Below are 17,000 nucleotides of genomic sequence, written 5' to 3' on the forward strand. Positions count from 1 at the left end.
CGGACCACACGGAGGAAATTAACGGACTGATTAAAGAGCCAGTAGCATTTTTAATTCTCCATCATAGTGTATGTCACCAACATTTTCTACTAAGGGGAGCAAAATTTTAAATAACAACTAATTACACATTAGCTTATATTTTAATGACCGATTTCTAAATGAATTATGCTTATTCCTGGAATACCCCTTTAAGACTGGTGTTTTACATGGGCATACTGCATGCCGGATATATCCAGAAGCAATCTCTGTCAGGTCAGTGCAGTATAGACCAGGTCTGACCGGGTGGATATTTCAGCTATGGTTTCGGGCAGAGACTATAGTAAATATGGGGCTTTATACAAGCTTTATCCACCAGAAAGCTGTAAGACAAAGCATTATAAATTCCCCCTGTGTTCAGTTTCTGAAAAATAAAATGTATATTGTGTAATGCAGTCCCCCATGGTGACACTGTAGAAAAAATGTCACAACTGATCACTAGTGGTCCCAGCAAGGTGAATCTTTTGTCATCAGCTTATTGTCAAAGCACCCTTCTAACAAATACAAGATTTCAAAGATGGATGCATGCTTTCAGCAATATTTTTGCAGAGTTGCTTTATCTTTTATCTAACATAAAATATACTGTATTGCAAAGGTGGACAATCTTTGACCCAAAATGGAAACCAGAAATTCTTGAATCTGAATTGCAAGCATGGTCAAAGTAATAGCACAGATCAAAGGTGTAATAATTGCATTATTTCTTACCACAACATACTCATCTTCAATATACAAGTTCATGAACAGCAGGCAAAAGATTAAAACCCCAAGGACTGGTAATGCCGAGCGTTTTCGAAAACATCTCATTTTATCCAGATATTAAGATTCAGTCGTTGTATGAATAAATACATATATTTCCTAATAAAAGACATAAAAAGACATATTTTATCCATCATCTAGTTGTATCACTCATTAGTAGCAAAATATATAAGTATTAAAATAAACTAACTAATTAAAATGTTTTAAGGTGAGTATAGAAAAGCCATCATATCAAGGTACACTGTAAATGAAGAGCTGTATTACATATAACAGAGGGACATGAATTGTGATTACATCATGTTACTGTTAACCAGCATTTTACCGAATGTATAAACGGAGGTGTCCAATGTTAAATGAGTTCAGTTAAGGACCCCAATTTCTCATAAAACTACTTCATCGTAATATCACAACATGCTAAAATAAACCCTACTAACAATACTACTCCCAACTTGGTGGTGGCACTGAAATACATATAAGATAGTTAGCTTATAATTTTGATCAGAATTTTTGTCCTACATATTCTTTCATGATTTAGGTGTGCTCATTTGTTGTTTAATATTTGTACCTGTATATTTATGCCATTTTTTAACTTTGTGTACAGCATATTGAGGGAGTTGTGGCAGAACACCATGAGTGTGGCATTTAAAGGAAATCTACCAAAAGGATGACGGATTGTAAACCAAGCACACTTACATTCAGGTATGTACCCCTTCTGGATCTGCTCTTCTTTTAACATCTTATGACTTTGTTTTTGCAAAAAAAAAAATTTTTGAATTATGCAAGGGGCTCCTCAGGCTCTTTGCATATTGTTTAAAGCCTTTTTTTTCTCAAAAACAAGGGTATAAGAAGCTTAAAGAAGAGCAGATCCTGCCAGAGGGGGCACACACCAGCATGTAAGTGTACTAGGTTTACAATCCTTCATCTCGATGATGGATTTCCTTTAAAGCTTATTGGGTAGACCATCTTACCCAAACTTATGCTTGTAGCGTTCTGCATACTTTGTACTTCTAATTGTTTTATTTGAACGTCTGGTCTTTTGTTTATGTCCTTTTTTCCATTCATGCAATAAAGATTGTGGTATTTATTCTTGAGCTTTTGTATACACATGTCCTTTTTGTGCATTTGGTGGTCAGTATTTTTACATGCATTAGCTCCATACAGGGCTGTTCCTACTATATTATTTTCTTTTGAGTTATTAATGTATCATGTCATTTTCAGATAAATAGCTGAATGTGGAATTTGGCTTTTCATCCCAAGTGCCTAACTTAACATTTGTTCATGTTTTGCATAATTGGGCCCAATGGTTAAACATTAAATTTTACTTTTGGATCATGCAAAAAAATAACTATTTAACCCTTTAGCCAGATGACCACATAAATAAATGGGCTACTGAATTTAGCGTAGCACCTAAACTAATTTTGTGTAGCCAAAATATGAAGACGGTATGGGTGCCAGAATATGATGGCATGAGGCTTTTTTTTCATGCAAGGTTTTTAATTTTTTTTAATGCTATACAGACATAGCCAATCTTTATAATTTTGGTCTTGCACCCAAAAAATAAATGGGAGGTGTCGCCTGGACTGCTTAGAGAATATAGAATAGGGAAAAATTAAGACATTTCCCATACAAAGGTTTTAATTTTTTGAAAGCAATAAAACCTTATACCAACCCAAAGAATAAAGGAGAGATGTAATTTTAGAAAGGGAAACAAAGCCAACAATAAAATGGATTTTTTTGGCAATTTCACTGGATTTTTTCTTGCTGTCCAGTGTACAACATTGAATATAAAATACTGTACCACCACCAGGTACAATTTTTGTTAATAAGAAAATAAGCCCAAATACTGGCAATGAAAAAACGAAATTATTATAATTAGGGCAACGAAACATTTAAGGATGTCAAGCAGTTGAAAAATATCTGTATTTTGCTGTTCAATTTACAAGAAGAATTATATTTTTAAAACACTAGAGGGCAGAATACTCAAATTTTGAAAGCAAAACTGTCTCCATGCCATAAGCAAAAAGGTATTTTGATTATAGGTTTCTAAACTTTATATAGGCAGCTCATGTATAAGCAACCAACCACCTGAAAAAGTTTCTAATACAGACAGTCCCTGAGTAAAGAATCCCCAATTTACAGATTATTCCTAGTTACAAAGCAACCTCTCTGCCCTCTGTGACCTCTGCAGTTATAGTTCCAAAATACAGGCGGTCCCCTACTTAAGGACACCCGACTTACAGACAACCCATAGTTACAGACGGACCCCTCTGCCCACTGTGACCTCTGGTGAAGCTCTCTGGATGCTTTACTATAGTCCCAGACTGCAATGATCAGCTGTAAGATGTCTGTAATGAAGCTTTATTGATAATTCTTGGTCCTATTACACCAAAAATTTTGAAACTCCAATTGTCACTGGGGCAAAAGAAAAAAAAATTGTCTAGAGCTTTTAAAGCTCTATAAAATATACAGTTTCGACTTACATACAAATTCAACTTAAGAACAAACCTCCAGACCCTATCTTGTATGTAACCCGGGGACTGCCTGTATACTTGTTCCAACTTTCACACAAATGCAACTTATGAAAAAATCTACAGAACCTGGGGATTGCCTGTGCACACAAACACATGTCAATATATGTGGTTTAGACGATTGTTCTGTGTTTGTTTTGTGTTTTATGTTTTCAAGAAAATAATTTCCTTCTAAATAAAAGTAGATATATTTTCAATATCTCTGTTGGCTCCAACCAATTATTAAATGATGGCACATCCAAATAACGTTTGAAGCTCACACATTGTACTTCAAATTAAAGAAGGCTCATTGAAAGGTCTGGCAGGCATCCTTGATGGGCTTCAAATATAGATTTTCTGCTTTGGGACAAGTCTTGTACTGCTGAAGAAATCTACCCACAATAGCTTCTTTAGAAATGCGGAGGGCCCTACACTATTATAATAATTACTGTTAATCTTAGGCGAAACATTTTGCCCATATGCATAACATGAGGCTTTAGGCTCCAAGGCAAAATCTGTACCTGCCCTTCCCCCCTAATTAAATGTATTGTTTATAGTACTGACCTCTTCATATGGAGAAAAGATGGCATATGGAACCCATAAATATTCAGTACGTTATCCCAGGTTTGTGAGGAGCATGGAATGCGAAATTCACATATATGGTTTTTACAAAAGCATAGGGCAAAAAAAAAAAGACAGTAGTGATGCTAGAGGGTAAAGGAGCCATGTGGGCCAGGAAAGATTCTGGAAAACTGGCAGCATTGGGGAGATTTAAGTGTCTTTTGTGAGTCTTCTGGTGGAGAAAACATAATAAATCTCCCCCATTGTTTTTTTTTAATAAAAAAAGAGCACATTACAAAATTATACTTTGATATAAATAAATAGCAATGAATTACGTTTGTTCTCTATTATCTTATTATAATGCATTTCCAGACCTGAAAAGGGGCAGCTTTTAAAACTCCAACCCAAAGTGAATGTCCCTGTCTGATATAGGGTCAGGACTGGATAAACCATGATCAGGACCCTTAGTGGCCTAGGGCTTTAAAGTCCCTATTTTATGAATACACTACCAAACCAAGGAGCAGAAGAGCCATACAAGTCACAATCCAGGTTAAAATAATAAATTGTGCAATGTGTGCACTTTCAATGTTTGTTGTGTGTTTTTATTTTTCATTTTTGTACTTTCACATTTTATTCCCATTTAACCCTATCCTGTTAGATATATAGGAAAATGTTGTTATTCAGTTCATATACATTTATAATATTTAATAACGTAACTCCTGTATGCCATTAACCAATACGGCACGCCATTGCTTGACACACGTGCTGCTTAGCTTTAGTTCAATAGTGTTTGACCAGTTGCTGTGTGTGCATGTGCTAGTGACGATACTTCCGATTCTGAATAGGACCAGGTGTACGATGTGTGCCTTCACATGTGGTATAATCAGGTACTTATCGTCTATTATTGCTTAGATTTATTTTATTATGAGGGACCAGGAGGGTATTTAATACCTAACAAGTTCACTGAGAGTATACCTTTGACAAGTCGCTCTACGAATCGAGACGAGTAGCTCCCACAGTATGTATACACTCCATGTATATTATTCCAGTCCTGTCATGTGCTATGACCTATATGTGAGCCTTTTATTTTTTTATTTTTAAAATCATAACTTAATAAATGTATTATTTTATTGTACATGGTGACTTTTACGGCTCTTGTGTTCCTTAATTTTGGTAGTTCATTGTTTAACACCTTAAGGACGTGTCCCTTTTTCATTTTTGCATTTTCATTTTTCACTCCCCACCTTCAAAAATCTGTAACTTTTTTATTTTTCCATGTAAAGAGCTGTGTTTGGGCTGGTTTCCTGCCTAACAAATTGCACTTCCTAGTGATGGTATTGAATATTCCATGCCATGTACTGCGCCATATTCTTGTGGGCTTGGATTTTACAGCTTTCACATATCTACTTTACTCTTTGGTTCAGTACAATCATGAGGATTGTACTAATAATTGTACTAATAATTGGCACTAATAACTTTTTCATACTTCAGTGCACGGAGCTGTGGATGATGTTTTTAATGCTATCATTTTGAGGACTGTACGGCCTTCTGATCACTTATTATAGAATTTTTTATATTTTTCAAAATGGCACAAAAGTGTCACTTTCAACTTAGGGCGCCATTTTCTGTTTGAGCAGGAAAAAAATGTAAAAGAGGTCTGTATTATGAATATCCTGAAGGCCATTTTAGGCCATGTCCTTAAGGTGTTAACTAGAAAAAAAGTTTTAAAAAATAAGTAGATTGGCTGACATCACCTGAGCGCCTTTCAGCAATCTTTTAATTTGCTCACACCCAACTATTATAGTCTTGGTTGGTTCCGCCCAATGAGCTAGAAGAGAACTCACGCCCTGCACTCTCTAAGCACCGGCTCTCTGATGTCACTGTCTCTCTCCAAGTCCCTTGGGTGAGACTATGGTAGTCCGGGATGAATGAATTAAAATACGGCAATGTCGGTTATGTCACCATGAGCACCTCCAGCTAATTTACATATTTTTATAAACTCTTTTTCTAGTTAATGATGCAGTTACTGCACTTAATACAACCACATCCATGACCTTCATCACCCGGGAAGCCTGTCAGTGCTAAACATCTTAAATCAGTGATGGCGAACCTTTTAGAGATTGAGTGCCCAAAATGAGACCCGAAAACCACTAGCATTTCCCAAAGTGCCAACATGGCAATTTAGGCAGTAACAAACTTATTGCTACCAGAATTTTGGAGCTGCAATCCAACCCTGTCCACACCTTTTCACTCTTCAGACAGGACCAAGCAGCACAGGATGGGTCACTTTAAAATAGCAGGGCACTACTCGGACTGCCTGAGACTGCAGGAAGATGACATGTCTGGTAAACTCTGTGCCTGGGAGACAGCCTGTGTGCCCACAGAGAGGCCTCCGAGTGCCATCTCTGGCACCAGTGCCATAGGTTCGCCACCACTGTCTTAAATGATATATACATGTGGTTCAAAGAATTGATGATATTACACAATGGAGGTTTTCAATACATTTACATTTAAAATACTTTGATATATAAACACTTTTAAAGACGGTGAATGCATAGACACCTAGGGGGAGATATATCATTAGTCCTATGTAGCCTCTTGGCATATAATTGTCGCAGAAAAAATAACAACTTACACAATGGTGGAAAAAATACTATACTAAAATACATATTAGGTGATGTGGGTCTATACTTCTCTACAGGGAGAAGTTTTGCTCAATTTTGAAGTTTTTGCTAATATTAAAGTTTTTCTTCAATTTTAAAGTTATCTGAGAATTTCCTGTGTAAAAACATTGCAAAAAGGCAGAAATTGAGCAGATGTTAAACATACGTGCGACTGGTGCAGTCTATTCGCATCAGAAGGAATTTAACACTGCACATACACCGGACTATAAATCCGACTGTTGGAAACCTGCCAGTGTAACACATAGATAACCGCTCAAACTCCTACCTAATGATAAATCTCCCATTTAAAATGTATGACCGTGCATATCTTGGATGTAGAAATAGTGGAGAACCCTGGTGGAGGTCAGAAAGCTCATTAAGAAGTGGCCAATAAAATGATAGTTCTGTATTACTGACATTCTTGTAGTCCAATTTACAGCAGTTGTGCTCTTTTATGATTCTTTGCCTCATCATACATAGTTGTGATGTACAATACATTACATGGAGAAATGGAAACATATAATGGGGCACATTTACTAAGAATGTGGGAAACTGCACTAAAAGTGCTCTGCCCGTGTATAATGCTGGATGCAACAGATTCATTAAGAACGTGCGCCAGAAATCATGAATTTGTATGCACCGAGAAGAGTTCACCAACTTTTTTGTTGTGCACCTCTAACATAGGGAGTGCGACAGACTTTGCAGGTTAAATACAGTGCATGGTCTGACTAAGTGCCGGGTGACCCTAATTTGTGTCGCATTGTAGCTAGTGCAGCCACCATGCGTCACAAAATGGTTGCGTGTGACACAATAATGGCACGGACACTTCTTAAATACTTGTGCAAGCAGTTAACACCTAAAAGAATGTGCAAAGTCTGTCAGAAAACTGGCAAAAAGCCCTTAGTAAATGTGCCCCAATATCTCCATGTATCTCTATATATTTTATAAAAACACAATAAATCCTTTATTTTCTTTTGCAATATTTTTAAAAATTAGAGGATTAATGAATGTTTCAATAGACTTATGTGACATTTACGGATACTAAGTACAACGAGATCACTTTTCTGCTACATATGAATATGTTTTATAATTATCACTCCTATTTATGAACCAACACTTGTAAGAACTCTTTCATTATGGACACAAAAAAAATATTATTAACACCTTCATTCATAAATGTATGATGTATTTGTTTTGAAAATGTCTTGTAAAGCACCTGTATACTTTATTTTGTGAAGCTTGCTGATATAGCTCTTCATGCTAATATATTCATATGTGAGAAGAGGCCAGGAGTGTTATAGAGAAATAACGAGTTCCTACTGTCTACTTGGGCAGCAAAAGTTACCACTTTCTCATTGTAAATACAGCTCTTCTTGTACATCTTATTATTCACCATAAAAGCATATCTAAAAATAAATTATTTAATTAGGATAAATTATAAATAGAGAAAAATATAACTTAAAGGACTTATTGCTTCTGAGCAATGTCACTCTCTATTACCTTATCTTTTTTTATTCTGCCTGGTCCTGCCATATTTAGAAAATGCACTATTTTCTCTCTCCCTCAGCCTCTCCACCTTGATCCAAGCATTTTGGCTGCTAAGGGCAGTCTATAGAGTGAAAATCCATGAATCTGAGGCTCAGGAAAAGGTAAGGGGTAGGGCTGTTCTCTGTTGAGGAAAAAAAAAGATCAATTCTTGTTTTGGATTTTTAGATTTTTTTTATTTATATTATTTTATTTTTTAATTATTATTATTATTATTATTTTTATTATTATTATTATTTTTATTATTATTTTAATTATTTTAATTATTTTTATTATTATTATTTATTTATTATTATTATTATTATTTTAATTATTTATATATTATCTATAGTCTATGGGTCACTATGATTATGGTGATAAGTTATTTGTATACATTTTCTATTGTGACCAAATTTACAAAATAAAAACAATATTGAAAAAATCTAATTACTTTTAGGATTGATGCATATTTTTTTTTGGTTGACAGAGATGGTTGAGGGCTTATTTCTTTGGAAAAAAAAAATATTCTTTTCAGTGGTCTCATGTGAAGGGTTTTGATAAAAAGTTTTTATGAAAGTTTTTATTTTTTTATATTTTGCTCTTGACCATAGAGGTCCAATATTGCTTTAGATTTATTTTACAGATTATTGCAGACGCAAAAATGCCAAATATGTGGGGGGTTGTGCATTTGTGGTTTTATACTTCTTTTCATTTTTAAATGGAAATATGGTTTATTAGGGTCTTTTTTTACTTTATTTTTAACTTTATAACTTTTTTGAGCCTTGGGCTTCAAGTATTTGTCTGATCGCATTTTAAAACCTCTTCACACTGTAATACAAATGTACTGTATTGCAGTGTGTTATGTAGATGACGCAGGACCTGACTTATAATGGCATTGGGCTGCACCAGGGCACTTATCAGACCCTATTGCTGCTACATCCAATCCGGATCCCCTGGTAAGCTCAGGGGGTGGGGGAGGACGTAATAGTACTGCGGTTTGCAGCTCCCCACAGTGCTGTACTATTAGGTCCCTTTGTGGGAAGAAGTTACCGTATATACTCGAGTATAAGCCGACCCGAGTATAAGCCGAGACCCCTAATTTTAACACAAAATACAGGGAAAGCCTATTGACTCGAGTATAAGCCGAGGGTGGGAAATGCATTGGTCACAGCCTCCCCAGTATATAGCCAGCCAGCCCCTGCCCCAGTTTATATAGCCAGCCAGCCCCTGCCCCAGTGTATATAGCCAGCCAGCCCCTGCCCCAGTGTATATAGCCAGCCAGCCCCAGTGTATATAGCCTGCCAGCCAGCCCCAGTGTATATAGCCTGCCAGCCCCTGCCCCAGTGTATATAGCCTGCCAGCCCCTGCCCCAGTGTATATAGCCTGCCAGCCCCTGCCCCAGTGTATATAGCCTGCCAGACACTGCCCCAGTGTATATAGCCTGCCAGACCCTGCCCCAGTGTATATAGCCTGCTGCAGTTGGCGGACAGATCACACAGAAGATATGCAGGGGTATTTATTTTTTTGACTCGAGTATAAGCCGAGTTTGGGGTTTTCAGCACATTTATTGTGCTGAAAAACTAGGCTTATACTCGAGTATATAAGGTAAATGGTTCCACTAAAAAGTATAATTTTTCTTGCAGATAACAAGCCCTCATATGGATTTGCAAACCGAAAAATCATAAAATATATGGCTTATAGAAGGAGCAGAGTAACAAATGGAACTGCAAAAAATGGAAAAAAATGACCCTGAAGGGGTAGTTTTAACTATATGTATTGGGAAAACTGGGGTTAAAAATATATATTTCTATTTAAAACCTCAATTTATGTGCATTTATGGAATAGTTGTAAAAGATAGCACAATATGATGACATAAGACAAGGGACCATAGTTTTGAGCTGTACTTTGATACTAAAACCAGAGATATTAAGCTGTTAGAAATTTATGTCTACAAAAACTATGCATCTTAAATAGAGATGAGCGAACATGCTCGTCCGAGCTTGATGCTCGTTCGAGCATTAGCGTACTCGAAACTGCTCGTTGCTCGGACGAATACTTCGCCCGCTCGAGAAAATGGCAGCTCCCGCCGTTTTGCTTTTTGGCGGCCAGAAACAGAGCCAATCACAAGCCAGGAGACTCTGCACTCCACCCAGCATGACGTGGTACCCTTACACGTCGATAGCAGTGGTTGGCTGGCCAGATCAGGTGACCCTGGGATAGACTAGCCGCTGCCCGCGCTGCTCGGATCATTCTGTGTCTGGATGCCGCTAGGGAGAGAGCTGCTGCTGGTCAGGGAAAGCGTTAGGGTGTTCTATTAGCTTACTGTTAGGCAGGAGTGATTCTCCAAGAACCCAACAACCCTTCTTAGGGCTACAATAACGTTCTACTTTTTTTTTTTTATTTGCATCTAGTACCATTTTGTGAGGAATTAGCAGGGGGACTTGCTACCGTTGTGTTTAGCTCTTAGTGGCACACATATCCACCTCAAACACCAAAGTGGGAAAATTTAGTAGGGGTTGGATTTCAATTAGGCACAGTCTGCCATTTTTCCTTTTTTATTTTACGTTTATTTTGTTTAATAACTCAGTGTCATCTCATCTGGCATAGTAGTGTGCTTTCATACTTGGCTAGAAAATAGCCATAGGAGAATCCAAACGGCTTACGCCTACAGTAGCGTTATATATTTGATTTCTGGTTGATCTGCTGGTGGCTGTACTTGCTGCAGTGCATCTACTAGCCAATTGTGAGCAATTTGTAGTGAGACTTGCGACCGCTGTGTTTTGCGCTTAGTGACGCACATATCCATTGCAAAGACCGAAGTGGGAAAATTTAGTAGGGGTTGGATTTCAATTAGGCACAGTCTGCCATTTGTCCTTTTTTATTTTACGTTTATTTTGTTTAATAACTCAGCGTCATCTCATCTGGCATAGTAGTGTGCTTTCATACTTGGCTAGAAAATAGCCATAGGAGAATCCAAACGGCTTACGCCTACAGTAGCGTTATATATTTGATTTCTGGTTGATCTGCTGGTGGCTGTACTTGCTGCAGTGCATCTACTAGCCAATTGTGAGCAATTTGTAGTGAGACTTGCGACCGCTGTGTTTTGCGCTTAGTGACGCACATATCCATTGCAAAGACCGAAGTGGGAAAATTTAGTAGGGGTTGGATTTCAATTAGGCACAGTCTGCCATTTGTCCTTTTTTATTTTACGTTTATTTTGTTTAATAACTCAGCGTCATCTCATCTGGCATAGTAGTGTGCTTTCATACTTGGCTAGAAAATAGCCATAGGAGAATCCAAACGGCTTACGCCTACAGTAGCGTTATATATTTGATTTCTGGTTGATCTGCTGGTGGCTGTACTTGCTGCAGTGCATCTACTAGCCAATTGTGAGCAATTTGTAGTGAGACTTGCGACCGCTGTGTTTTGCGCTTAGTGACGCACATATCCATTGCAAAGACCGAAGTGGGAAAATTTAGTAGGGGTTGGATTTCAATTAGGCACAGTCTGCCATTTGTCCTTTTTTATTTTACGTTTATTTTGTTTAATAACTCAGCGTCATCTCATCTGGCATAGTAGTGTGCTTTCATACTTGGCTAGAAAATAGCCATAGGAGAATCCAAACGGCTTACGCCTACAGTAGCGTTATATATTTGATTTCTGGTTGATCTGCTGGTGGCTGTACTTGCTGCAGTGCATCTACTAGCCAATTGTGAGCAATTTGTAGTGAGACTTGCGACCGCTGTGTTTTGCGCTTAGTGACGCACATATCCATTGCAAAGACCGAAGTGGGAAAATTTAGTAGGGGTTGGATTTCAATTAGGCACAGTCTGCCATTTGTCCTTTTTTATTTTACGTTTATTTTGTTTAATAACTCAGCGTCATCTCATCTGGCATAGTAGTGTGCTTTCATACTTGGCTAGAAAATAGCCATAGGAGAATCCAAACGGCTTACGCCTACAGTAGCGTTATATATTTGATTTCTGGTTGATCTGCTGGTGGCTGTACTTGCTGCAGTGCATCTACTAGCCAATTGTGAGCAATTTGTAGTGAGACTTGCGACCGCTGTGTTTTGCGCTTAGTGACGCACATATCCATTGCAAAGACCGAAGTGGGAAAATTTAGTAGGGGTTGGATTTCAATTAGGCACAGTCTGCCATTTGTCCTTTTTTATTTTACGTTTATTTTGTTTAATAACTCAGCGTCATCTCATCTGGCATAGTAGTGTGCTTTCATACTTGGCTAGAAAATAGCCATAGGAGAATCCAAACGGCTTACGCCTACAGTAGCGTTATATATTTGATTTCTGGTTGATCTGCTGGTGGCTGTACTTGCTGCAGTGCATCTACTAGCCAATTGTGAGCAATTTGTAGTGAGACTTGCGACCGCTGTGTTTTGCGCTTAGTGACGCACTTATCCATTGCAAAGACCGAAGTGGGAAAATTTAGTAGGGGTTGGATTTCAATTAGGCACAGTCTGCCATTTGTCCTTTTTTATTTTACGTTTATTTTGTTTAATAACTCAGTGTCATCTCATCTGGCATAGTAGTGTGCTTTCATACTTGGCTAGAAAATAGCCATAGCAATAGGATAGCATTGTTTGGTTTTAAAAACTCAAAAACACAAAAAAAAAAAAAAAAAAACACAAAAAAAAGTTAAAAAAAAATTAAAGCTATAACTCTCATTTTAAAAATGTTTAACCCGAGGGCTAGGGGTAGAGGACGAGGGCGGGGACGTGGGCGTCCAACTACTGCAGGGGTCAGAGGCCGTGGTCCTGGCCGGGGTGAGACACCACCTGCTTATGAGGGAGCAGGGGAACGCCGCAGAGCTACACTCCCTAGGTTCATGTCTGAAGTTACTGGGACTCGTGGTAGAGCACTGTTGAGGCCAGAACAGTGCGAACAGGTGATGTCGTGGATTGCTGACAATGCTTCGAGCAATTTGTCCACCAGTCAGTCTTCCACGCAGTCCACCCATGTCACCGAAATCGCCACTCCTCCAGCTCCTGCACCTCAGCCTCCTCCCCCCCAGTCTGCCCCCTCCCAGGAAAATTTGGCATTTGAACCGGCATACTCTGAGGAACTGTTTTCTGGACCCTTCCCACAGTCACAAACCACTTGTCCGGTTGCTGCTGAGCAATTTTCCGATGCCCAGGTTTTCCACCAGTCACAGTCTGTGGGTGATGATGACCTTCTTGACGTAGTGGAAGTGTGTAAAGAGGTGTCCGACGATGAGGAGACACGGTTGTCAGACAGTGGGGAAGTTGTTGTCAGGGCAGGAAGTCCGAGGGGGGAGCAGACTGAGGGATCGGAGGATGATGAGGTGACAGACCCAAGCTGGGTTGAGAGGCCGGGTGAACACAGTGCTTCTGAGACGGAGGAGAGTCCTCGACCAGAACAGGTTGGAAGAGGCAGTGGTGGGGCCAGACGGAGAGGCAGGGCCAGAGCTGGTGCATCAGCGCCAAATGTGTCAACTAGTGAAGCTCCCGTGGCGAGGGCTCTTGCGGCGAGGGCTAGATCTTCAGAAGTCTGGAGGTTCTTTAAGGAAACACCGGATGACCGACGGACTGTGGTGTGCAACATTTGCCAAACCAGGCTCAGCAGGGGTTCCACCACTACTAGCTTAACTACCACCAGTATGCGCAGGCATATGAATGCTAAACACCCCACTCAGTGGCAACAAGCCCGTTCACCTCCGGCCGTGCACACCACTGCTCCTTCCCCTGTGTCAGCTGATAGTCAGCCCCCTGCCCAGGACCCTGCCACAAAAACCCCATCGTCGCCTCCACGATCCTCCACAGCATCCACCAGCGTTCAGCTCTCCATACCCCAGACGCTGGAGCGGAAACGCAAATATAGTGCAACCCACCCGCACGCCCAAGCCCTTAATGTGCACATCTCCAGATTGCTTAGCCTGGAGATGCTGCCCTATAGGCTAGTAGAGACCGAGGCCTTTCGCAACCTCATGGCGGCGGCCGCCCCTCGGTATTCGGTCCCCAGCCGCCACTACTTTTCCCGATGTGCCGTCCCAGCCCTGCACCAGCACGTGTCAGACAACATCACCCGTGCCCTGACCAACGCCGTTTCTGACAAGGTCCACCTGACCACGGACACGTGGACGAGTGCTGCCGGGCAGGGCCACTATATATGGCTGACGGCACATTGGGTTAACTTGGTGGAGGCTGGGACCGAGTCTGACCCTGGGGCTGGTCATATACTGCCGACGCCGAGGATTGCGGGGCCTACCTCGGTCCAGGTGTTTCAGGCCTACTATGCCTCCTCCTCCTCCCACCCCTCCTCCACCTCCTCCTCCGAACTACCATCCGTGGGCACGGCGCCATCAGTCGGTAGCTCTAGGCACAGCAGCAGTGCCGTTGCTAAGCGACAGCAGGCGGTGCTCAAACTGCTGAGCCTAGGCGATAAAAGGCACACCGCCCAAGAGCTATTACAGGGCATCACGGCGCAGACTGATCTGTGGCTGGCACCGCTGAACCTGAAGCCAGGCATGGTTGTGTGTGACAACGGCTGTAACCTGGTGGCGGCTCTGCAACTCGGCAGACTGACACATGTGCCATGCCTGGCCCATGTGTTAAATCTGATAGTTCAGCGTTTCCTCAAGACATACCCCAATCTGTCAGATTTGCTCACGAAGGTGCGCCGCATCTGTGCGCATTTCAGGAAGTCCAGCACAGATGCTGCCACTCTCAGGGCAGCGCAGCGCCGCCTCCAGCTGCCCGCTCACCGACTGTTGTGCGACGTGCCCACGAGGTGGAATTCAACACTGACCATGTTATCCAGAGTTTACCAGCAGCGCCGAGCCATTGTAGACTGCCAGATGTCAACTTCCACCAGAACTGGTAGTCAGGTCAGTCAGCTTCCTCAAGTCTACAATGAGGAGTGGACGTGGATGTCTGATATCTGTCAGGTGCTGAGTAACTTTGAGGAGTCAACACAGATGGTCAGTGGCGATGCCGCCATCATCAGCCTCACCATCCCGCTGCTTGGCCTGTTGAAAAACTCTCTGATCAGCATGAAGTCGGAAGCTTTGCGCTCGTCACAAGAGACGGGGGAAGAAGATTCCCTTGTTGATAGCCAAAGCACCCTTAGGTCTGTTTCTCAGCGCATATCGGAGGAGGTGGAGGTGGAGGAGGATGAGGAGGAAGAGGAGGAGAATGTTGGCGAGACACAAGAGGGGACCATTGTTGAGTCCTTCACTGTTCAGCGTGTATGGGCAGAAGAAGAGGAGTTGGAGGAGTTGGAGGAGGAGGAAATGGACAGTCAGGCCAGTGAGGGGAGTGAATTCTTACGCGTTGGTACTCTGGCGCATATGGCAGATTTCATGCTAGGCTGCCTATCCCGTGACCCTCGCGTTCAAAGAATTTATTCCAGCACCGATTACTGGGTGTTCACTCTCCTGGACCCACGGTACAAGCAAAATCTTTCCACTCTCATCCCTGCAGAGGAAAGGAGTGTGAGAATGCATGAATACCAGCAGGCCCTGGTTCACAAGCTGAAACAGTATTTCCCTTCTGACAGCGCTAGCGGCAGAGTGCGTAGTTCTGCGGGACAAGTAGCGAGGGAGAGTAGGCGAGCAGGCAGCTTGTCCAGCACTGGCAAGGGTACGCTTTACAAGGCTTTTGCCAGCTTTATGTCACCCCAGCAAGACACTGTCACCTGTCCCCAGTCTCGGCAGAGTAGGGCTGATCTTTACAGAAAGATGGTGAGGGAGTACGTAGCTGACCATACCATCGTCCTAAATGATCACACAGCTCCCTACAACTACTGGGTTTCAAAGCTGGACATGTGGCACGAACTGGCGCTGTACGCCTTGGAGGTTCTTGCCTGCCCTGCCGCTAGCGTCTTGTCCGAGCGGGTTTTCAGTGCAGCTGGTGGCATCATCACCGATAAGCGTACACGCCTGTCGACTGACAGCGCTGACAGGCTGACGCTTATTAAGATGAATAAAGCCTGGATTTCTCATAATTTCCAATCTCCACCAGGTGAAGGAAGCTCAACCTGAATAATTGATCCACTCCTCCTCCTCCTCATTTTCCTCCTTCTCCTCCTCTTTGTACAGTAAAGCAGAGGAAACTGGCTATTTTTTGACAGGGCCCACTGGCTCTAGCTATAGTACTTTATGCATTTAATTTTTCTGGAGGGCCACCGACCCGGTCCTCTGTTTTAAACAATTTTTGGGAGTGCCACATACAGGCACTCAATCTATTCAATTTTTCTGGAGGGCCACCTACCCGGTCCTCTGTTTTAAACAATTTTTGGGAGTGCCACATACAGGCACTCAATCTATTCAATTTTTCTGGAGGGCCACCTACCTGCTCCTCTGGTTTGAAAATTTTTTTGGACTGCCACATACAGGCACTCAATCTATTCCATTTTACTGGAGGGCCACCTACCTGCTCCTCTGGTTTGAAAAATTTTTGGGACTGCCACATACAGGCACTATCCAAATTAAATTGTCTCCATAGCAGCCTCCACACGTCGTCTCCATTGCTACCTCCAAAAGTCGTCCATATAGCTGCCTCCATACATCGTCCCTTTATCAAACGAGGTGTGTCAGGCAGAAATTTGGGTTGTTTTCATGGATTCCACATCAAAGTTGTTAACTTTGTCGCCACCCTGCTGTGTTATCCACAAAATATACTGGCAAACTTTTATCATTTACCGATATTATTTCAGCGCTTCTTGCGCATCTGTTTACATTCCCCTCACCCGGCATATCCTAAACTTATAAGAACGCTACTACACTTGATCTTATACAAAAGGTTCTTAGAAGTGCTGTTTGGGGAGTAGCCTAGAGACAGGGGCTTGGATTGGCGAAAGCTCGCCTGGCAGCGGAGCGCCAACTCCATGCCAAGATCCAACTAACATAGTTTTAACTGCAGCACCTTTAATCTACTACTAGTTCACTGCCTCCATACATGGTCCCCTTATCAAACG

The 17,000-nt window shown here is 41.5% G+C and overlaps 1 protein-coding gene across 6 annotated transcripts in view; it reads right to left on the minus strand.

Moving 5' to 3' along the window:
• MGAT4C (MGAT4 family member C) overlaps positions 1-17,000 on the minus strand; it is a 91,576-nt gene that overhangs the window by 6,716 nt on the left and 67,860 nt on the right. For 5 of the 6 annotated variants that reach the window (XM_072146515.1, XM_072146517.1, XM_072146516.1 and 2 more), the window contains one exon: positions 742-891. In XM_072146515.1, the coding sequence (XP_072002616.1) occupies positions 742-840 (99 nt within the window). In that variant the 5' untranslated portion in view covers positions 841-891. Of the gene's footprint in view, positions 1-741; positions 892-8,023; positions 8,131-17,000 lie in introns of those variants that run through there. The other variant, XM_072146520.1, reaches the window with a different exon arrangement.

The sequence above is a fragment of the Engystomops pustulosus genome, chromosome 4 (genome assembly GCF_040894005.1).
Source record: "Engystomops pustulosus chromosome 4, aEngPut4.maternal, whole genome shotgun sequence".
NCBI lineage: Eukaryota > Metazoa > Chordata > Amphibia > Anura > Leptodactylidae > Engystomops > Engystomops pustulosus.